The 24,948-nt window shown below is 45.5% G+C and overlaps 1 protein-coding gene across 3 annotated transcripts in view; it reads right to left on the reverse strand.

Moving 5' to 3' along the window:
• Nucleotides 1–24,948, reverse strand: part of USB1 (U6 snRNA biogenesis phosphodiesterase 1) — a 47,376-nt gene that overhangs the window by 3,118 nt on the left and 19,310 nt on the right. For 2 of the 3 annotated variants that reach the window (XM_085888883.1, XM_085888885.1), the window contains 4 exons: nucleotides 22,106–22,159; nucleotides 21,910–22,015; nucleotides 21,659–21,742; nucleotides 18,847–20,588 (listed from right to left, as the gene is read on the reverse strand). In XM_085888883.1, the coding sequence (XP_085745009.1) occupies nucleotides 20,484–20,588; nucleotides 21,659–21,742; nucleotides 21,910–22,015; nucleotides 22,106–22,159 (349 nt within the window). In that variant the 3' untranslated portion in view covers nucleotides 18,847–20,483. Of the gene's footprint in view, nucleotides 1–18,846; nucleotides 20,589–21,658; nucleotides 21,743–21,909; nucleotides 22,016–22,105; nucleotides 22,160–24,948 lie in introns of those variants that run through there. The other variant, XM_085888884.1, reaches the window with a different exon arrangement.

Here is a 24,948-nt window from a genome sequence, read left to right on the forward strand (position 1 = left end):
TCGTGAATTAACTTTCGAAGCTCAAAGCAATAAGGTCACAATCAAAAACAACATTTCAGTTTTGTACATAGAGATGGACAACTTATTTTACTGTTGCAGCCTCTTCTTCCTCCCTCCTCACTTTGTTCTTCCATCAACCAACTTGCAGTGAGATCTCTCGGCAAGGTCATGGCTAATGGAGTTTTAGTGAAAAACTCTCAGAATCTCATTCAACATAATGGGAAAGCTCACCCAGAAACATCCAAAAAGTCCTTTATCAGCTCGTTAACCTCGCCCAACGACAGGGTATTGCATTTGGGTCCATTTGCTTGTTGGGTCGCCGAAATAGGTGACCCTTATTGTCAGTAATTCTGTCTGTTTGTTTGGATGTTTGTTCGTTTGTCATCAGCAAAATTGGTAGTAAACGTGGGCGGATTTTGACCAAACTCGGGTGGTCGGTACATCCTATGACCTCGTGCTTTGGAAATTGTGATGGTTGCTAGGGACGCTTTGGTTCCCGAGCAACAGCCGAAAAACCTTCAAAATCGGTACCGTTCACGCGAAATCAATTCCGAAAGCCATTATCCCACGTAGGGTTATGAAATTTGGCACGAATGATCTACAGGTGATGCTCTATCAAATACATTCCGGTTTTTGTGATATAAGAAATACTTTACCCGCATCGCCCCCTACAATTAGGGTATGGCGAAAATTGAAGGCGCCCTAGCGAAAAGGTGAGTGCATCGATACGAATGAAACTTTGCAGGTTCATGGTACTCAATGAGTACTACAACTTTGCCTCAGGACATATTGACCGATTTCGCTTAGGTCAGGGGTCAAAGGTAAATTAGTGCAAAATCGATAATATGCGAGAGCTGGAGGTGCCTTCGTGCCAAATGCTACTCCTCCTAGGGTTATGGTCGGATGGTCATGAAAATTCACACTAATCGTCTGGAATACATTGTGCACAAACGATCGAGCCGGATTTTCGATTTAGATCTTTGTTCACCCACAGCACCCCCTCCAACTTTGGGGATTTCCGATTTCAAACTGCATTTTCGGTACTTTTCATTCAAATGGATACCGAGTAGTTATTAGTAGATGGAACTGGATGAGATTTGATATGCATAATCTTAAGGTGATTCCCTATCCCCTATACAACATCCATTTTGCTCTATCTTATAGTTTCCATGCTCGGCGACCCATCGCCACCTACCGGCTTGTTTGTTTGTTTGTAAGCACAGAACTTTCGTGTTTTTCTCCGCAAACGCTTGTCGGATTGAGAAGTAATATCACCATTGGGGCGACGACACCTGTAGAATGTTTTAAGGATAATTATGACGTCATTGGTCATGTGGTGTGGCAGCCTTGTTGGAAAAACGGAAAACTTTGGACCTCTGTCTCTCTGAAACTGCACCAAGGAAAAAATTGAAACTTGGCACATGGCAAGTACTCCTCAAGGGGAATGAGAGTGTTTTTTTTATGCCATCATAGGTGCGTTTGTTATGACCTCATAATTGCACATGTAAAATGCTACATCCGATCAGTATGAAAATTTTGAGTCATCTAAAGATAAAATGGTCCACAATTTTTTTATGACATCGGTGACGTCATTCGGCAGCCATATTGTTTAAAAAAAAAAAAAACCTTCAAAAAGCCTCTATCAAATGGCTGAACACATCAAGGCAAAATTTACACAAATGACCATCTATCCATGAGGAAGAAAAAGTCACATATGGTCATAGGTCACATGGGTTGGCAGCCATATTGGATTTACCTGAAAACATAAAAATCTTCTCCAGAACAGCTGGACAGATTGAAGGGAAACTTCACATAAATGTTCCCCAATACATGCGTGTACAAGGTTGTTAAGGAATAATTGATGTCACATGGTTTGGCAGCCATATTAGATTTAAGAAAAATATTAAATAATGTTTTCTCTGGAACCACGTAATCAATGAAGAAGCTTCACAATTGTGATCTAGTAGTGATGGAGGAATGCATGTTATTAATTTCAACTTGATCGGACACATGGTCTGGCAGCCAGAATTATTTAATTTTTTGATGTGGGAATGTTTTTTTTTAGTTTGTTTTTTAACAAGCTCACTTGACTATGCTGGGATGGGTTTGAGGGTAGAGTAGCAGCAGCTGAAATGCGAATCCTATCCAGGTTCCTCCTGATGACTTCATCTTTTCTTCTTTTTTCATCGAGGCGAAACTTTACACATATGACCAACCGGTCCATGAGGAACAAAAGGTTCACACATATGATATCTAAACAGATGTTTGGTACTACAGAACTTTAATATGGATACAAACAAACACGACATAATAGTGACCGAAGATTTTCGTGCTGCACTCTTCAGGGTAAAAATCGCAGCAAGTGAAGGAGGAAGAAGGTGTGTGCTTTATACGCAGGTCTCAATAAGGTAGACGCTGATTGGTTCAACCGTAATGACGTCACGGTTAATCCGAATGCCCAATGGTCGACTCATCATCTTCACCTCGTGCTCTCATTGGCTGGAGCAGAGTTCGTCGATGATTGACGTTTGCAACCACATCCTGGAGAGAAGGGGGATGGATTTCCCCTAACGTCCATTCACCATTTGCTACCGTACTTCCCTTGATCTTTCCATGCTGAAAGAGACACAGAGATCGTACAAATTCCTTTTGATGACATAGTATTGGATCGGTGGTAAGGATGAAGGTTGCTTCCAACATACATAAATGAAATGAGCTCTGACCTCAGCTCAATATCCTGAACATATCTGCATTGTACTGGTCTGTGCAGATAGGGTTGGCAACCAGGTGCTGTGCAATGGCAGATGAAGCAGATACAGTGGCCGGTGGTAGCTGGATATTTTAACATGCTCGCACTGGTTGTGTTCTAACCCTCACAATCTTTCTTCGAATCGCCAAGGGGACATGTTGTTTGATCCGATCAGCCAATCTTAGTGTTGTGCGGCCCCACGTACCGAGCTTCACATCGGCACTTCAACTCATAAATAACATTGCTGGTTTGTGAGGTGGGTAGCACATCCTTGTTGACTGACGTCAGCAAACGGCGAGAAGTAAAGATGACTCGGGGTTGCACAGCCAGAAACGTTTTGGACACAATATGTTTGATTTGTACTTCAAACCTTCGTGATGATTTCCCTTTCCAGGGCATCCTGATATAGACTGGACATTTGTCCGGACCAATCTTCCGATCTTTTGTCGTGTTTAGAAACTTGTGTATGTATCTCTTAACTATATGCTCAGGATAACCATTCTCACCGAGTATATTCATGATTCTGTCAATTTCATCAGGAAGATTACAAGGTGAACAAATCCTCTGTGCTCTGTTGACCAGGATATTGATAAAGGCGATTTTGTATCTCGTGGAGCTGTAGGAGTCCCACCGAGTATACTGCCCTGTGAAATTCGGCTTCCGGTAGACGGATTTTGTGAAACCAAGGTTGGATCCAATACCATGTCGTCAAAAGGAATTTGTACGATCTCTGTGTCTCTTTCAGCATGGAAAGATCAAGGGAAGTATGTTAACAAATGGTGAATGGACTTTAGGAGAAACCCATCCCCCCTCTCTCCAGGATGTGGTTGCAAACGTCAATCATCGACGAACTCTGCTCCAGCCAATGGGAGCTCGAGGTGAAGATTATGAGCCGACCAATGGGCATTCGGATTAACCGTGACGTCATTACGGTTGAACCAATCAATGTCTACCTTATTGAGACCTGCGTATAAAGCACGCGCCTTCACTTTCTCCTTCACTCGTTGCGATTTTTACCCTGAAGAGTGCAGCATGAAAAGCTTCGGTCACTATTATGTCGTGTTTGTTTGTATCCACATATGATATCATAGGTCACATGGTTTGGCAGCCATATTGGATTTACCCTAAAACCTATAAAATACACCACTCAAAAGAAGTCCTGGCGAGGATGTGCAATCTCTGATTGCTCTTTTTCTTGTTTTAATATGTAACGTAACGACTCTGGAAACACCCTCCAATCCCCTGTAAAAACCCCATAACATTTTGACATGCACCCACCCAGGGGGGGGGACGCAAATAGGAGGGAACACAACTTCTCTGTGTAAATGTATATCGTGCAGCACCTCGACAGGTGTGGGAGGGTATTACACGTCTACACCATTTACAGAACGTATTCCTGTCCCCACGTTTTCCAGTGTTGTGAGGTGTTTTGAATTATAAGCAGTAGGTATGTTTTTGCTTCATGCACGTAATTCGAGTTTTTACTAATTTTCTGGAGCAATTGAGGCATCTGTCAGTTTGCCTATACACCGCCCAAATAAAGGTATGTGTCAGAAGAACATATTGTATGCTTGGAACAAGATCACCTAGAGGGTGGGTATTCAGCTAGTTATCACAAATGAGAGTGAATGATCAAATCTGCTAATGCACCGCTGGACATAAGTTTAAAACTGGATTTTATCGCTAAAAAATAAAACTTAAACTCCTGGAAGTTGTACAACATAAAATAATCCACCCCCTTCCCCCCTACCCCTACTCTGTCTTGCCACGATCCACGGTAGCCAGTGTTTCACTAAAATCAAACAATTTTAAGCTCTTACTCGATCATGCAGCAACTTGTCTTTAATGGGCACTTAATCTTGGCTGGCTCTAGTCTTTTTGCGATCAGATACTTGCAGCATAAACAGGTGTTTCAGAAACATACCACATTCATTTTTGTCTATTTTCCAATCACTGTACATGTCATCTCTTTGCCAGTCCGCTGAAAATGGGCAATGCAGGCGGTTATCTTTTATCAAAGGCTGCCGAGTGTCCCGTCAGTTTATTGAAAACTAAAAATGCCTTTCTTGTCTGAGAAACGAGTGGAGTGGACTGGATCGGCGACTGACAAAATTACAACAAAGTCCTATAATAGAGGTCGGAACAAAAGGAGTGTTTCAAAGGCTTTCCTTTTGGAGCCGAATACGTTGGACACATGCAACAAGTTCAAATGCCATATGTTGTGTGTTAAATAGCATTGTGTATCTTAATATCATTCTTCATAGCATCATTGTACACATTTGTCGATGAACAGTACTTGATAGAGAAATGGAGTAATACAATGCATGCTCATCACCATGGAGACAGTGAAGCCTTTATGTTAACAGGGTTCATACCCTTCATGGTAGCTGGAATTCCACGACATTGCATGATCTTTTCCATGGCCTGTATTTGTTTTTCCAGCATCTAAGAGCATCTTAAGTTTTTTTTTTTTAAAGTAGTGAGTTAACTACCTGGATAAAACCCACAGCCACATTATATTCAACTAGTGCATGCCTGTAGGTGCGTGCTCGTAGGTGCAAACAAAACAAAACAAAAAACTTTCAAACCGCATGCCAGAAACAACTACACAGGCCGTTCCTTCGCTCTCACGTGGCCGTACATGCAAAAAAAAAAACTTTCAAACCGCGTGCCAGAAACAACAACCACACAGGCCGTTCCTTCGCTCTCGTAAACGATGACTGGATTGGGGCATTGTGTTTAAGAAAGTACAGAAATCGAGAAAGAAAGAATACAGTAAGTCGATAAATCAAGAAAAAAAATCGAGAAAGAAGACAGTAATCATCACTGACTGGATTGGGGTATTGGGTTTAAGAAAATCGAGAAAGAAAGAAAGAATCGAGAAAGAATACAGTAATCATCACTGACTGGATTGGGGTATTGGGTTTAAGAAAATCGAGAAAGAAAGAAAGAATCGAGAAAGAATACAGTAATCATCACTGACTGGATTGGGGTATTGGGTTTAAGAAAATCGAGAAAGTACAGAAATTGAGAAAGAATACAGTAATCGCCACTATCCGGAAGTGAAGTCCTCACATGGCAGTTACGATTATTCACAATTTAGTTTTCATGGCCAATTATTCAATTAGCGCCAACGTATTTTGCCTTCTATCGCAAGGAAAAACACAAAGAGAAGAGGAAAGAGGAGAAAAAAAAAAACGTGAAAAAATAATTTACTTCCTGCTTCGGAGCATACCAGCACTCTGATGTTACCGAAATTTATGCACCGTCTAATATGAAAACAACATAACTTGGGGCATTGTGTTTATCTATAAATGCGCATAAATCGAGAAATTATGAGAATACATGAAATCATCATTATCCGGAAGCCTGTACGTTGTAACCCGTAATGAGGAACGCGGCTGCCCGTAAAAAAAAAAAAAAATTAATAAATATATATTCAAACCGTGAGCAACTAACAACCACACAGGCCATTTCTTCACTCTCACGTGCCCGTACGTGGTTGGCGCGGAAGTTCACATATCACAGTTACGATGACTCGCAATTTAGGTTTTAATGGCCGATTATTCAATTTGCACCAACGTATTTTGCCTTTTCGCAATGTCCTCACAAGGAAAAACAAAAAGAGAAGAGAAGAGAGAAAAAAAATTACTTCCTGGTTCAGAGCATACCAGCACTCTGATGTTACCGAAATTTATGCACCGTCTAATATGAAAACGATCATAACTTGCGGCATTGTGTTTATCTATAAATGCGCATAAGAAATCGAGAAATTATTAGAATACACGAAGTCATCACTCTCCGGAAGTCCGTACGTTGTAACCCGTAATGGGGAACGCAGCTGAGCTTCCCTTCCCCCATCGCCCACGCCCACGCAACAACGTGTATTGTCATTGGTTTGGTAAATAAATGTCCATAACTTGGGAAGCACTTGTCCGATTAATATCAAACCTTGAAAAGGCACATCCTCAGGTCCCCAGCAATATATCTGGCAAGTTTCAATTAGATCGGACCAGCGGTTGTCGAGAAACAGCGGTCACACACACACACACACACACACACACACACACACACACACACACACACACACACACACACACACACACACACACACACACACACACACACACACACACACGTTGCTGGAATTATAGATAGATGCAAAAGCGATAAAATATACAGATATGGCATTGTTTAACATTTTATATAATTATTATTTGCCTTTAAGAGAATATCTCAATTATTTTGACAACAAAGCACTGCGATGACCTGTTGCATAGAAAGGATTGGCCTATTAATGTTACACATTCTCTGTGCAACTCGACTAACAGAAAACTGCTCAAACAGTTTTCGGTCATGTCGTGTGCTGTATAAATGATTGCATTTCCTGCATCATAAGTTATTAATATATGAGTGACGCTATGTCAACCTTTTTCCCAGAGACATTTTCACTCTAGTTGACAATCGTCGCTTTGTCTGAACGAGGGAACTTCGAGCAGGCTACGACAGAAGGCTATGGAAGCGAAATCAATATGATGAAATGACGAGCAAACTGGTCATATTGGACATAAAAAGTTCCAAAGGTTGGCATCCCTATAGGTTGGTATACATGGGGAGAAGGAAATTCATCCTTTGGAAAAGCCCCACTTCGAGCGGTGAGAAAAGCAGCATCGTTGTCGTGACGTCGCTGGTACCCAGAATACTCAGGGAAATGATGGCACTTCCTCCAAGTTCAATGGGCTCAGTGTTTGTCTCATCAAACAGACTTGTGTTGTGTCACATATGTTCATCTGTGTGTGTGTGTGTGTGTGTGTGTGTGTGTGTGTGTGTGTGTGTGTGTGTGTGTGTGTGTGTGTGTGTGTGTGTGTGTGTGTGTGTGTGTGTGTGTGTGTATGTGTGTGTTTGCGCGCGCGCGCGCGCACGAGCTCCACTACATGGCTAGATCATGTTGAAAAAAATAACAAAGATTTCAATCAACTGCCTGAAGAGAAATTCAATCAGTTTTACTGTTCAAAAGACTCCGTTTCAAGTTTTATTTAATTTTCCATGACTTCCCAAGCCTGGAAAACATCGTATTAAAATTCCATGCCTTTCCAAGACCTGTATGAACTTTGGCTAATGAGAAGCGTTGAAAAAAGGATAATATGAAATGGCAAACAATCACATGAATCTAATATGACGACGACTTATTTGGGTCAGACAGGTGAAGTTTTTGGGCCAAATTTTTTATAAACCAGCTGGCCATGTCTGACATTCGACTGGAGCCAATTTGGGCATTTGATGGTGATAACTCACTCACTCATTGCAAATGACACTGTGGCATCTTTAACTTCCACCAGCCAAAACTACAGATGGGAAATCGAGCTTAACGTCCATCCCTTGGAGGGTGCACTCTGTGACGTGACGACACATTCTGATCGTTTATAGTCGGGTCACGCATCAAACTCTCAGAGTAGACAGCTCGAAGGTGAGTGTGCTTACCTCTGCACCATCCTATAAGACCAGAGAATCCTGTGAATATTATCATTTAATTCTCAAAAAATAAAATTACAGAAATAGCAAAATATTTGTTGGCCAAAGCAAAATGAAATGATGAACTTCCATTCAAAATCAAACATGGTTTCATCAGAAAAACGCTTTTTATTGCATTCTTAATGAATTTTTAAATAAACCAACAAATGAATTAACCAGTCAAAAAGCATTTCCATGAAGTGTTATTTTGTAAGATTGAACTCTTCAATGGTTAAGTTACAAGATATTCACGAATTAGCAAAATTTTCATGGAACATTTAAGACAGGAATATCCATCATCATAAATCATTGCCCGGTTAGTTTGGGGTAAGCAGCTCGTAGAGCATACGTCAGATTGGCCAAACGTTATCATAAACTGGACAGGCCTGAAACTGAAATGCTTGCTTTAAGGAGCCATATTAATTGAACCGACACCGGTAAGGTGACCGTGACAAGGCTTCACCCACTCTATCACTAAGCCGCTCACAGGACATTAATACATAATAAAAAAGAACGACTGCACTGTGGTCACAACCTGTGACACAATATGTATGTATGTATGTGTGTATATATATTGTTGTGGTTGACGAAATTCACAAACCACCATTCAGGTCCCTTAGGTGAGATATCTCTGTAAGTATATGTGTAGTTAGGCCCAAACCCGTTGTTTAGAGGGAATAAATGTCATTCATGCGGGCTGCGACCCTTTTAGATAGCCGTTTTTCTTTTACTATCTTTATTTTGGACCAGCCGCCATTACTACCACCACCAACCACGTCTCAACAGCCATCACACAACAACCACCAACCGCAGCGCCGCTTCACAACAACAGCCACGACCTTTGCCGTCACAACTCGCCACCATCGCATCACCACCATCGCATCACCACCATTCTTGCGCCACTTGTGGGCACCGATACTGGACTCGTGGAGGGCGCGCACCGAGCAGCGTGTTCAGAAACATCACAGACTTTCCGAAGAAAACGGATCAAAAACGACTCACGCCCACTTCTGTTCCGTCCTATCGGTGAGCGTGGGGCGATTTGGCCCCGCCTCCAGGGCGTTGGAGTGTGGTCGCTATATGCAAATTCATGGATCAAAAAGCATTCACGCCCACTTTTCCTCGGTCCAACGGGGAGCCAGTTAGAGGTGAAGGGTCGGAGGTAAAGGGTCAAAGGTGAAGGGGCGAAGCCACGGGGCATATAAACGGCTGAGTTCGTCAGTCAAGGCAGTTCGCAGTTGGGAGTTCGCGGAGCCAGTGAAGAGTTGGGACGAGTCAAGAGAGGAGACGGAGAGGGCGATCGGACGAAGCTGTGGATAGGCGGCGGCGGCGAAGGCGGTTGAGGGGGTGCTCGCGTCGGATTCGGGGAACTGCGGAGGGAGAGGCCGGCGGCGCGACCGAGGTCGTGGTGGAGACGCTCGTCGTGGGACCCGAGACAGGGGGATATCCTCCATCCCCCGAGCATCAACAACCCCCTCCTGTTTCCCCCCGCGCTGAGATAGTGCGACAAGGGGGCCCCTTTCCCACCCCCTACCAGACACTGTCCGCGAGGCCCGCGGAGTTGGGGCGCCACCGCCACTTTGCGTCTCATCATCAGACGGGTAGGCCCGACGCGGTCTCGGCCCCAGGCCCGCCTCATCCTTGAGGGTGGTCCTTTTCTTTTGCTTTGGGTATATGTGTTGTCGGCGCCGTCTGTGAAGTAAAATTGTATAAGTGTTGCCGTGTGCTCGGTAGTCGGATAGCTCTGCATTGTCTTCTTCTTTTATATTTGCTTTTTGTGTAATATTGTGTGTTTCTTCTCCTTTTACATTTGCTTTTGGTGTAATTGTATATGTGTGCTTTCCGTGTGCCATCGCGAAATAAATGTGAATTATGTTGAACTGTTTTCCCGTTTCGCTTCGTCTTTTCTTTCATTGAATCTCCATCTTACTTCACGTAAAGGGTTGGTAGTGGGCTGAATACGCCCGATAATTAATCGAACCGTCGGGGCCGACGAATAACACCGCTCGGTTATCCCGATAGTACGGAACGGGTCGCTTAAAGTGGCCCGTGTCCGAAGTCGACCTGCGGCGAGGTGCGATCGCCCGGTCTACCCTCCGTGTGGGTACTTAGGTAGGTCGAATTTGGCGAGCAACCCTATCCCACGCGGGGGGCCGATTGGCACGATCGTGGTGAGGCCGAAAGGTCCACCCGTGACTGGTTCCCGGCGTTAGTCCGAGAGGGTCACGACTGGATTGTCCGTCCGGTGGGCGACGTGCCGCGATTCGAGTTACGTGGCCGTTCGCACACCGGCAGGCGCGAATCCGCAACACTGGTGTCAGGTCGTGCGATATAAACTCATCGCCCTCCTCGCGGCACTGGTACCGGAGAATGGGAAAACGGGCTGTCCTGTCTCCAGCTAAATTCACGGAAATCGGTCCAGGGGTGAGAGGAGCGACCCCCGATTCCCTCCAAATTACGAGCGAGCTAAATTAACCCTTTGCGAGAAGCAAGATGGCGTCTCAAGGCGAGCGGGAGCCGGGGGTATTAGAAATGGATGTAGAATGTGTAGAATCCATGGCTCAGGATGAAATCCCCGTGCAGGAAATGTTGATTGTGCAGGAACATGAACTCCCCCAACTGAGCCCAGAGCCCGAAATAGGTGCGGCAGCGGCCGCGGTGTATGAAACCTTCCCTCCCCCCTCCACCAAAACCCCCCGATCTTTGCCGAATCGGCTCACCCAAGCGCACCCGACATGGCCCAGCTATACGCCATGCTGGCGGAAATGACAGCGAACATGAACAAGCAAATGAACGAAGTGAAAACGAGGATGGATGCGAATACACAAAAAATGAAAACGAAAATGGATACATACACAAATGAAATTATAAATGAAATGAAAGGCATGAACAAGCAAATGAAGGAAGAAACGAAAAAGCTGCGGGGTGAGACGCAGAACATGGGCCGAAGCCTGCAGGCGGGCATGAAGGCAGTGACCAGGGAGCTAAAAATGGCGACTCCACGTGTGGGAGCGAACGAGCTGGAAGGGGGTGCAATGGCTGTCGGGCCCGCGGTGGAGGCGGGTGACAAAATAATTCGGGGGGCGTGTTGGGCGAGGGTCGTGACAGAAAAAGTGACGGTAACCGAGAGGGACAAACTAATTGGGGTGACGGAGACGTGCACGAGGGAGGTAAAGGGTGAAGAGGTGACTGAGTTGGCAGAGACACGGGAGATGGGAACGATAGAGGGAAGACTACACGATGAAGACGGGGTAAGTGACGCACAAACACACACGGAGGTAGTGGAGGATAATGGGGGTGAGCTCGCGGACTGGGTAGAGACCCGGTGCGAGCAGCTGGATGGCCTCCTCCAGGAACGAAGGGTGGGAGTATTCCCCCTTGAGGCGAGTCACGACCAGGTGAGTTCGGTCGTGCTTTGCGAGGTCGAGGGGAGGAGTGCTGTGGACAGGTGCACGGAGAGCTTAGGGGGTATAGAGGCCCCGGAGACCTTTGTGGGGACACGAATCCCCAGTGTGGTTGTCCCTGTGTGTGTGGTGCAAGGTGTGAGTGCGTCCCCGTGTGTGGAAGCGACCCCGTGTGTGAGTGGTGTGGTGGCGATGGTGCCGGAGTACGTGCTTCCCAGCACGCCGTGTGTAAAAGGGGCACCGCAAGTGGAAGAGGCCGTGTGTGTGGATGAAACGGCCAGTATGGATGAAACACCGCGGTTGAGTGCCCCCGCGTGTGTGAGTGAGGCACGGTGTATGAGTGAGGCACGGTGTGTGGATGAGGAACCGCGGGTGAGTACCCCCGCGTGTGTGAGTGGTGTGGTTTGTGTGAGGGTAATGGCATGCGTGAGTGAACGGCCGAGTGCAAGGGAGACCGTGTGTGTGAGAGAGCGGTATGTAAGGGAGATGTCGGTGGGCATGTGTGAACATGCAGCCGCGTCTCCCGGTGTGAGTTTAATGGTGAGGTGTGTTAGCGTCGTCACACGCAGGAATGCGTGTGTTGAATGGCGACGACGGCGACATGTGAGGAAAGAAAGCCGAGTAGCAGCTGTAGTTGTTTCGGGGACCGTGCCGGGTTCACCCAGCAGTGAGCACGAGGTCCGTGCTGTGCAACGCACGAGGCCCCCACGTGCTCGCTTGCGAGAGTGAAGTCCCGGTCCGGAAACGCCAGCGGTGGATTTGCCGATCCCGCGGACGGACAAAGTTTAGGCAGGATTTCGGATTTGGACCGGACGGGTTCTCCACGCGGGCGTGTGTGTGAAGCTCCAACGGGCAAAGCACATGTGTTCGCGTGGGGAACCCCTCGAGACGTGGGGCTTGTGTTTTTTTTTATGCGCACGGTGACGTCATGGCTGCACGTGGGGTTGGAATCCGGCAGGAAGGGTATCCCTGCCGGATGGTACCGTCCAAGGAGGGACGAGGTACATGTGCAGCTGCATGACGTCACGGGCAGGTGCAAAGTGCGCGAGCTGTGAGTTGCCGCGCTGGTGCTGCGCATGTAAAGAAAAAAAAAAAAGCAAGCCTCACTTTCGGGTGCACAAGATTCCTGGGCAAGGGGTGGAAGACCCCCTTGACCAGGGCACAGGATGAAACTAGTTAGGGGGAAGGGTTAGCTTAGTTAGACCGACTTCATGGGGCAGGGGTAAGTCCTCATGGAGTTCGTGGAATGGATTAGTTAGAGGGATTGTAGCCAGATTTAGGTTGGGAAATAAAATGATTTTTTGAGTTAGAAGACAGTGACAGACAGTGAATGTGTAGTGGGGACGTAGCTTAGCTACGTAGTGTTAAATGGAACGTGCTATAGTTTAAGGGATGACGTGGGAGCACGAGTTAGTTAGGGGAGGTAGTTAGAAGGATGGCAGAGTTCAGCGGTGAGTGTGTTGAAGAGTTGGTGAGTGAAGTGGAAGCATGTGCTTGGTGAGTGAGTGGGGCCAGCGGGTCTGTGTGTATGGAGCAAATGGGGACTGCATGGTGCGATGAGTGATTGGGGGGAGGAGTGACTCCCGCCCAAGGGACCCCGGGGTCAGTGTAGAGTGAGTTAGGGGGTTAGTTAAATTGAAAAATGGAGATCGTTTTGCTGTTGGTGGGAGTGTAGGCTCGAAACCCATTTGGAGGGGTGCAGGAGCCCTGTTGAGGGACTGGGAGCGTGGTGGCGAAAGGTGAGTATCGCTGAGTGGGTACCCCGGGCACCAGGCTAGTCGGCCGTAGTAGGCCAAGGGCCCATGGGGGGCCGGGATAGCGTAGTGGGCACGGGTGCGCCTGCTTGGTGCGGGGGCCCGGGGCGCCATTAGCCGCGTGGGCAGTGTTGTGGTCACGGGTGACCCTCGGAAAGGGGCCTGGGAAGCCAGCCTGCCACGTGTGCATTTCAGGGGAGGTGCCATGGGGGGCACTCCCCGGTGTTTAGGGAGCTGGTAGGCTCGGAGGCAGTGTAGTGCCCGGGGGTGCCATAGCGGGAGATTCGGCAGAGGGTCGTGCCTGCCAAAGGGAGCCACGTGTCCCAGCCATGAGACCGTGTGAGGGCACGGAGAGAAAATTGGGGGGCGAGGCCCGAAATTGTGAGGACACCAACACAGGCGACGGGAATCTGGGTTGTTAGAACCAATAGTTTAAGCGAGAGGCGCTTGTTGAAGCCCCGGGGTAGTTTAACAGTTAAATGGTTAGGGTAGATTAGGAGATGTACCCCTCCGCACCATCCATCCCCTCGCTCTCGTTGTGGGCCGCTGGACCCACTTTGGTTATAGATCGACGAACTCTGGGGATGCCATTCTGAGGCTTGAGTTGGGCCTCGACACAGGACGTTAGCTCTCCCTTACTCCCCTCCGGGAAGGGAACGTAGGGGTTGGGAGTAGGCTAGGTGACAGGATAGGTTAGCCGAACAAGGACAGTACAGGGGGTTAGGGGACGATTTATAGTGGGGAAGTAAAAATAAAAACAACAAAAAAATAAGTTGGGGCTAAATTGGGTTTGACAAATTAAGGGAGTGGGTATGGACAGTGACAGGCAAAGGCGATAGGTTGGGAGGGAGACCGTAGGGTAGGTCCGAGCCCGCCTTCCGAGTGGCCAGCACCACCGCACTCCCTCCACCAACCTCCACTGAACGGCAAAGGCTGGCCAGCTTCATCTGCTGGCTGCGTTGCTGCAAGGCAAAGGCCGGCCCACTTCATCGGCAGCTGTTGTTTTGCTGCAAGGCCTATGCCGGCTGGATCGTCTGCAGCTGCTGTGCTGCAAGGCCTGTGCCGGTCGGATCGTCTGCAGCTGTGGTACTTCAAGGCCTGTGCCGGCCAGTTCATCTGCCGGCTGTGTTTGCCTGCAACGGCTTGGTTCTGCAGGCTGTGTTTGCCTGCTGCCTTTGCCATGCCCACTGCCCCTGTTCACCAGCCCCCGTTCAATTTTTGCTTTGCCCCCCCTGTTCATTGCCATGTGTGCCAGGATCAGAAAGCAACAGTTTGCAAGCTGCGAGAACTGCCCTGTTGGCAGCTTCAACACGGGCCTGCAGTGGCGGCCCGTGCACCGTGTTTGCGTTCAGTTCAAACCATTCATCCATCCATTCATTGTGTTCATTGCGTGTGCCACTTGAGCTGGCACGGAGACTACGTTTGTGCAGCCCATGCACCGTTGTGGTTCACTGCGTTCAGTTCAAACCATTCATCCATCCATTCGTTGTGTTCATTGCGTGTGCCACTTGAGCTGGCACGGAGACTGCGTTTGTGCAGCCCATGCACCGTTGTGGTTCACTGGGTTCATTTTAAAAAGGGAAGGCCTTGGACTGCGTGTGAGCAGCCGGCCACGTTCCCTGTCACCTGCATTGTTTGAGCCAGAGACTGCATGCGAGCAGCCTGGCTCCCTGCTAACTGCTTTCTTTTTGCAGAGTCCATTGATCCTGGGCCATGGTTTAGTGTAAAATTTGTAAGTTAAGGTTAAGATGTACTGTAAATATGAGTGCGCCCCCGGCATGTTTGTCTTAGCGCCGGCAATTTTATCTAAGTCGTCCGTGTGAGTGAGTTTGTTTAGGTAGTTACTCAGCCCTCAGGTTATTTATTTTGGGGACACGAATACCATGAATGTCGCACTCAGGGATCCGTAGGTAAAATGTACTAGGGGAAAACTACACATGATGGCACATGAAAATTTGACGACTCGGGACGAGTCTGTAAAAAGGGGAGGGGGTAGTGTTGTGGTTGACGAAATTCACAAACCACCATTCAGGTCCCTTAGGTGAGATATCTCTGTAAGTATATGTGTAGTTAGGCCCAAACCCGTTGTTTAGAGGGAATAAATGTCATTCATGCGGGCTGCGACCCTTTTAGATAGCCGTTTTTCTTTTACTATCTTTATTTTGGACCAGCCGCCATTACTACCACCACCAACCACGTCTCAACAGCCATCACACAACAACCACCAACCGCAGCGCCGCTTCACAACAACAGCCACGACCTTTGCCGTCACAACTCGCCACCATCGCATCACCACCATCGCATCACCACCATTCTTGCGCCACTTGTGGGCACCGATACTGGACTCGTGCAGGGCGCGCACCGAGCAGCGTGTTCAGAAACATCACAGACTTTCCGAAGAAAACGGATCAAAAACGACTCACGCCCACTTCTGTTCCGTCCTATCGGTGAGCGTGGGGCGATTTGGCCCCGCCTCCAGGGCGTTGGAGTGTGGTCGCTATATGCAAATTCATGGATCAAAAAGCATTCACGCCCACTTTTCCTCGGTCCAATGGGGAGCCAGTTAGAGGTGAAGGGTCGGAGGTAAAGGGTCAAAGGTGAAGGGGCGAAGCCACGGGGCATATAAACGGCTGCGTTCGTCAGTCAAGGCAGTTCGCAGTTGGGAGTTCGCGGAGCCAGTGAAGAGTTGGGACGAGTCAAGAGAGGAGACGGAGAGGGCGATCGGACGAAGCTGTGGAGAGGCGGCGGCGGCGAAGGCGGTTGAGGGGGTGCTCGCGTCGGATTCGGGGAACTGCGGAGGGAGAGGCCGGCGGCGCGACCGAGGTCGTGGTGGAGACGCTCGTCGCGGGACCCGAGACAGGGGGATATCCTCCATCCCCCGAGCATCAACAACCCCCTCCTGTTTCCCCCCGCGCTGAGATAGTGCGACAAGGGGGCCCCTTTCCCACCCCTACCAGACACTGTCCGCGAGGCCCGCGGAGTTGGGGCGCCACCGCCACTTTGCGTCTCATCATCAGACGGGTAGGCCCGACGCGGTCTCGGCCCCAGGCCCGCCTCATCCTTGAGGGTGGTCCTTTTCTTTTGCTTTGGGTATATGTGTTGTCGGCGCCGTCTGTGAAGTAAAATTGTATAAGTGTTGCCGTGTGCTCGGTAGTCGGATAGCTCTGCATTGTCTTCTTCTTTTATATTTGCTTTTTGTGTAATATTGTGTGTTTCTTCTCCTTTTACATTTGCTTTTGGTGTAATTGTATATGTGTGCTTTCCGTGTGCCATCGTGAAATAAATGTGAATTATGTTGAACTGTTTTCCCGTTTCGCTTCGTCTTTTCTTTCATTGAATCTCCATCTTACTTCACGTAAAGGGTTGGTAGTGGGCTGAATACGCCCGATAATTAATCGAACCGTCGAGGCCGACGATAACACCGCTCGGTTATCCCGATAGTACGGAACGGGTCGCTTAAAGTGGCCCGTGTCCGAAGTCGACCTGCGGCGAGGTGCGATCGCCCGGTCTACCCTCCGTGTGGGTACTTAGGTAGGTCGAATTTGGCGAGCAACCCTATCCCACGCGGGGGGCCGATTGGCACGATCGTGGTGAGGCCAAAAGGTCCACCCGTGACTGGTTCCCGGCGTTAGTCCGAGAGGGTCACGACTGGATTGTCCGTCCGGTGGGCGACGTGCCGCGATTCGAGTTACGTGGCCGTTCGCACGCCGGCGGGCGCGAATCCGCAACAATATGTATGTATGTGTGTATATATATGTATGTATGTGTGTATATATATATGTGTATGTATGTGTGTATATATATATGTGTATGTATGTGTGTATATATATATATATATATATATGTATGTATGTGTGTATATATATATGTATGTATGTGTGTATGTATGTATGTATGTATGTATGTATGTATGTATGTACGTACGTACATATATATATATATATATATATATATATATATATATATATATATATATATATATATATATATATATATATATATATATATATATATATATATATATATATATATATATATATATATATATATATATATATGCCTGGTGTTGGCGCAGTGGTTAGAGCAGCGGCTTGGGATCCAAAAGGTCCTGAGTTCAAGCCCCGTTGGGCCACTGAATTAATACACCAGGGGGTTGACTCAGCCTGTCATCCTTCCGAGGTCGGCAAAGTGAGTACCAGTGTACTGGGCCGGTGTATACCCTGATTAAAATAGGTGTACCATATCCCTGTGTCGTAAGAGGCGACCAGGGTTGCGTCAGGAAGGGCATCCGGCGTAAAACATGTGCCAAATCAGTATGTGGATCATACGGATGATCCGCTGTGGCGACCCCTAACGGGAGTAGCCGAAAGAAGAAGATATATATATATATATATATATATATATATATATATATATATATATATATGTATGTATATATATATATATATATATATATATATATATATATATATATATATATATATATATATATATATATATATGTATGTATATATATATATATATATATATATATATATATATATATATATATGTATGTATATATATATATATATATATATATATATATATATATATATATATATATATATATATATATATATATATATATATATTTGCCTCCTCTGTCCACTCAACTCCCTCAACCTTGCTCATGTCCCACGTGTCTATGTGGTGAAAGCTGGGTCTAAAAATTAAAAAGTCATTTCCTCATGGCAAAAATAACATTCTTCTCATGAACCTTGTGCCGTGTCTGTCCCCATGCCTGGTGTTGGCTTGGTGGTGGTCGTATGGCAGCTTAGCTGCCGGGGTAGCTATCATTTCTTGAAGCGTGACTGTGTCGCTGATGCAGTGCCCCTCTACCAGTACACACGCTGGAACTGGTACTCATTTTGCCGACCTCAGAAGGATGGCAGGCCGAGTCAACCCCCTGGTGTATTAATTCAGCGGCCGACGGGGCTTGAACTCAGGACCCGAGGATCCCAAGCCACCACCCTAACCACTGAGCCAACACTAGGCTCGGTGTTGGCTTAATGGTTCGGGTGGCAGGCTTGAGATCCCAGGGTTCCGAGTTCAAATCCTGCTCGGCTGTTGGATTAACACCAGGTCTGGTTGACTCAGCCTGTCATCCTTCCGAGGTCGGCAAAATGAGTATCAGCTTGCTGGGATGATTGAGCCATTCGAGTATCCTGCGGTGGAGTGGCGACCTGTCCAGGATTGTGCCCAATAGCCCAGGAGACTGCTTTGGTTGCACCGACGCTCCGTACAGAGTATGGTCTCAGTGGATGGATGGATGGTGTCCGTCCTGTGTTCCCAAGTGAATGAATAAGATTAGATAGATAAGATTCATTGTAATTCTAAACAGAGGATGATTTACTCTATATCTGTTACCTTCGTTTTGTCGTGTGTGTGTGTGTGTGTGTGTGTGTGTGTGTGTGTGTGTGTGTGTGTGTGTGTGTGTGTGTGTGTGTGTGTGTGTGTGTGTGTGTGTGTGTGTGTGTGTGTCCGTCCCTCTCTCTTTCTCTCTTCTGCCCTCCTGCTCTCTCTGTTGCTCTTCCACCCTCCTGCTCTCTTCTCTGTTGTAATAAACCTTTATTCATAAAACCCTGTATGTGGTCATTGGAGGTAGGGATTTTACCATAAGCATGAGTGAATTGGCTTTAAAAATCTGGTCATGGACCGATTGGGAAACGACGTGCATTTAATCCAGTTGAGAAACGTGCATTTCATGTGCAATTAAAATATTAATTCGACAGCTCATCCATCTCAGCCTGCAGCACAGTTATATCAGAACGAGCTGATTCATGACATGGTCATGGATGTTTAACCCCAATATGGGGCTGTTCAAAAATTATGTAACGCTATTGTTTTAGGGAGGAGCGTACGGGCTTGAAACTTTACTAATAAGTCGCAGGTAAACTTTCCTAATAATTTTTATTTGACATATGATTAGCTTTTTCGGGGTCTATCATCGTGATTAACACTCGACCAAAACAAAGCGAATGGAAATCTGACGCAACAAACCCGAACAGTGTCGGAGGCCTACAGGCCAAATGTGTTAAGCTCACCAGAAAACCAAGATGGTGGCCATATCATTTTGTCGGGGTGTCAGGGTGGGTGGAGTCAAGCGACAGATGTGAGTGTGGTCCGGCGGTTGTCGACCAATGGGTGCATGCTTCAAAAATCAACCCACAACAAGAACCTCAACAACAACAGCAACGCGGAGCTCTTGTCGACCTGCGACATGTCGCAGGTAAAAACAATTTGTAAGAATATATTTTTGAATTATTGGAATGTGGGTGCATTTGCCTTTTTATGGAATTCATTTTAGTTCAAATCTCAGGTTTCTTGAGGGACATTTAAAAGTCACATTTGAGCATGAAATGGCACCACCATGGAGCAAGCAAATATCTCATCCCTGACGATTATTCGTGAGATAGCTGTATTTTATTGAGAATGTGATCGCAACATGGTGAATGTACTAAGACACGCTTGGTTTTCCGAAGCTTTGGTAACCCAGACTTAGGCTCACAATCTCTGTCCAGAGTAAAAACCGTCACACTACTACGACGACTACTACTAACTACGAACAACTTATTTTAAGGCCCCGATTATTCCCACCTTCTTGTGGGGTCAGTGAGGGATTGTTTTTGGCCAAAGTCTTCACAAACTGTCTGACCCGGCCAGACATTTAAACTGAAGATGGCAGGTATTGGGAATTAGGCCAGGGTTCCGGCGAATAACCACTCAACTACTGTATCCGAATTTGAAAGACCGACCAGCCAATCGGTTTGCTGAATGACATCACCAAACATCAAGACATCGCCACGAGTAATGTGAGGATGAATTGAATGCACCAGATAACTAAAATCTGCGACTCATTTGAATGTGGATTGCAGTTTGAAAGCTTGCATTTAAAGTGAAGAACATGGTCTTTGAAAGACATCAATAGCGGCACAAGCAGACATACAAAAATTCATTTTGACGTCTAAAACCAATTTCAATATGGTGCCCTCTGGAATGGAAAGAATAAGTTTGCAAGAAAGCTTAATGAAGAGGGACGGTAAAGTGTTTATTACCAGCCTTGCACATGACACACTCAACCTTAAAATGGAATACTTCACTGATGTCTTGAAAGTCATCTATTATGGCCTAAAGGAGAATGGAAGGGTAGTGGGTGAGTGGTGGGGATGCAGAACTTCGTTAAAGGAAATATTAAATATGATGTCAACACAGCACATTATTTAAACAGTAACTTTCAGTGAGGACATTGATGGTAGAACAGCAGGTATAGCAGACAGAAGGCTGTAGAGCTAGATTAGTCCCCCAGGCAAAAATAGCATTCCTTTATTGTAGTAATTCTCTGCAGAGAACAGGTCCACTGTAGTAGGACCTGTTACCAACTATAGTATATGGGAGTACCACTCTCATACACTATAGTTCTAACTGTAGCATTTTTGCCTGGGAGTGCACCATCAGCTTACATTTGTTGACTACGACGATATATTACCATTACACACATTAAACCTGGTTATCGGTAAATATAAAGAAAAAAAAAGTCTTGTTTACCATTATTAACATCCACTACTGAGTAATGAAATGGAGCGTGTGCACATGTCATGATGTACAAAACAAGAAAGCTTCCACAAATCTTCTTCCATTTTGTATTTAACCACATAGTTAATGGGATGAGTGAACGTTAAGAGGCCACAACTGCAAATCTTACTTTCCACAACGTCAACAAAAGATACAATAAAACTGTAGACAATCAAAATCATTTAAAAGTGCATAAAGTAATCGAGCACTTCATGCAACAATCGCCCAAACCAGGTCTGTACATTAACATTTAAAAAGTGTGTCTGCAGGGCTGTCTTCCATACACTCCAATACTTTTTAAATAATTTTGATAAAGCTGAAAAGGTTATCAGGGCAATCTTCTCTTTAGAGCAATGGGTAAAGTCAACAGAAATCTGATCCAGGTATGCGAACAAGAAGCTGACACTTCATGCATTAACCCTTTGTCAGAGGTACCACTTGCTTTTTTGCCACGATGAAGGGTTGACGCCTGAAATGTCAGCTTGTCCATGTTTACCAAAGCGGTTAAGCATACCTCGACAGACGTCAATGTTCTATTGATTGACTTCATCCATTTTTCCACCTGTCCACTGATTTAGATAGACACTATCTTTCACGAGCAAAGAGAGTTCTTCATTCCATCTTACCTGCAACTTGTTTTTGATAGAATCATCAAAGCTTGCAGACAAGTCTCCAACACACCAAGCCAAGCTGACGTGAAAAGAAGGTTCCTGCAGAATAGTGATAGGCCAATCTGTTTGCACCTCTGATTGCCAAACAGGTGACAGCAGCAGCTTGTACGGAGAAGGAAAATGCACCGGAATTGCATATCTAACTCGGTCTCAAAATAATATGTTTGACAGCTTTACAAAAGTCCAATAAAACGGTCTTGGAGTACCTTGTAAAATGAAGGGAGGCGAAACTCATGTAAAGCCTCATTCACTTGGGTCACCAGGTTTTCTAATTGATGATTTCCTCCAGTTACTGCCAAGCCAAGGAATGTGCTGAAGCAAATGATGCAGTATTACGGAGACGGAGTGAGACAAGGCCTTACATGAACACCAAAACTGTCACACTATGTAAGGAATCCTTACCGTGTTCTCTCTTGGTTTGTGTAAATGTTAACTTTATTTGCAACAAAGGAAAATCTGCAAGAAAATTACAACAGCATGAGCACAACGTTTAAACGTGAAACTTGGGCACATAATAAGAAATACAAATTATAACCATAAAAAAAACCAAACCATAAAACGGATGTAAACAATCAATAAATATACCATCAGAGATGGGGAATCCCCCGCCATTGAATGAAAAAGGTCATACATATTCCAGATAATGAGGGAGGTGAATCTGAAACAAGACACCATTTGGTCATCATCTCGAAAAAGTTCCCCAGGGGTGAGGAACGTAGTAACCAAAAATAATTGAAATCAGATAAGCGGTTTTCCATTTATTACAAAAAACTTTTTTTTCAAGATGGCCACCCCAGCCGGCCATCTTGGATCCGGCCACGCCCAAAATCAATAGGGTTCTTCCTTTTCAGGTGGTTCATGTGTGACCCAAATTTCAAATCGATATGGCGAACAGTTTATGAGTTATCGCACTCACAGCTATAAATGTTGACGCCCGGACGGACAGCCGGATGACCTGGGTGACAACAATATCCCCCTTCCGCCATGAGGCGGGGGATAAAAACTCTGTAATGAAACCTAATTCACTGACTTGGAAGGCCATTTTGAATATGTCTCTGGTTTTAATCCAGAGTAATTCCCTCATGGTATGTCCACCCTCGAGTTGCTCCCTGTTTGTATTTCACCCTCAAGGAATGCATACGATGTTTTCTGTGCACTCTTGTTCGGACAAATCCATTGCATTGACTGACTACTGATCTTAACCATGATTGTGCAATGCTAGTTACAAATTTTTATATATATATATATATATATATATATATATATATATATATATATATTTATTTATATTTATATATATTTATATATATATATATATATATATATATATATATATATATATATATATATATATATATTTATATTTATATATATATATATATATATATATATATATATATATATATATATATATATATATATATATTTCTTTACAAATCTCAAAAACACATGAAGAAGCATTATTACCTTCAGGACAAGGACATATCCCCACCAGAACAGTGTTGCGGAAATGACTTCTGGGGGGGGGGGTGGGGGGGGGAGATTGCAATTGCTCTCAAATAGTTATTCTCTTTGTGGATGTATTAGCAGAAGAGTGAGGTACTTTTATTACCTCCACCACCGAAGGTGGGCAGAGGTTATGTTTTTCACTCATGTCTGTCTATCTCTCTGTCTGTTTGACAGTTGTGAGCAGGATATCTCAAAAAGTTGTGGACGGATTCGGACAAAATTTGGTGGAGGTGTTGGTAATCATGAAATGATTACATTTTTGGTGAAGATCCGGATCCAGATCTCAGAATTTTTCAATTGATTCTTCATCATTTGAGGGATAGAGCCATTTGAGGGATCGAGAAAAAACACAATATATAGCATGATATCGCAAAAAGTTTTGGAAGGATTCAGACGAAACTTGGTGGACACGTTGGGTATGTGAAAAGGAAGAATTGATTCAATTTCGGTGAGGATCCAAATCCAAGAATTTTTTTATACGATTCTTCACCATTGAATGACAGAGCTAAAACCGATATATAGCACAATATCTCAAAAAGTTATCGATCCATTCAGACTAAACTTTGTGTACAGGTCGGGCGTGTGTCAAGAATGAACGTATTCCATTTTGGTGAAGATCCGAATCCAGATCTGGCCTATCAGTGGGATACAAAATGTAAACTGTTCAACTCGGCATAGGTATGTGCTCTACAGAGTGCTGTTCTTGTTATGATATAGGATTACATGTTGACATTTTTATGGAAAGCTGTTGTCTTCCCTCCCCAATGTTTTTGTCTAAAGCTACTTCTCTCTTGAAACCCTTTAAAATCTGTCTGACATGTCCTTTTGGGGAATAACGGTCCTGCAGGCCGACCAAGGTGCAGGTTTTAGAGCAAATGTGCAAGCCTCAAACATTCAAAAGAGTCCAGAGGCTCAGGGGAAGAATTTCCCAAAGGGTTACGGCCAAACCACCAGTCAGTGCGGGGTGACATCACAAGGTGTGGGCGTTCGGGAAGCCCAAGTAAGGCACACGCCTGAATGGTGGGGGTTTCCAGTCTGGTTGCCAGAGTTTGGGAGAGGTCACGTCATGGTCCAGAGGGCATCGGGCCCAGTGCGTGTGGCAGTGATGGCCGAGCCGTGGGATCGGCATGGTCGTTTTTGTTTGTGCCTCTCGTCTGCAGAGGACTTGGTGTATGCTGGGCCCCCCTGGCAGGGCTATGGAGCCATTGACTCTGAACAGGACTTTATGGCACCCGAGCGGGCTGTAACAGGTATTTTTCAGTCATGTCATCTGTCTTCTGGTCCCACTGTGGTGTGCCTGTGGCCCTTTTAAGTTTTATTTTGTTAAGGCTCTTCTGTCCGTATGAAATCCAAGGTGCATATTTTGACATTGAAAATAGGGTTGTATATAAAGTGTTTGCACAAAAAGCCTGGTGTTGGCGCAGTGGTTAGGGCAGCGGCTTGGGACCCAAAAAGTCCTGAGTTCAAGCCCCATTGGGCCACTGAATATATATATATATATATATATATATATATATATATATATATATATATGCATATACATATATACATATACATATATACATATATACAGTGGGGAGAACAAGTATTTGATACACTGCCGATTTTGCATGTTTTCCCACTTACAAAGCACGTAGAGGTCTGTAATTTTTATCATAGGTACACTTCAACTGTGAAAGACGGAATCTAAAACAAAAATCCTGAAAATCACATTGTATGATTTTAAAATAATTAAT

This window comes from Eptatretus burgeri, chromosome 7 (assembly GCF_056783735.1).
Source record: "Eptatretus burgeri isolate ZD-2024b chromosome 7, Ebu_testis_v1, whole genome shotgun sequence".
NCBI lineage: Eukaryota > Metazoa > Chordata > Myxini > Myxiniformes > Myxinidae > Eptatretus > Eptatretus burgeri.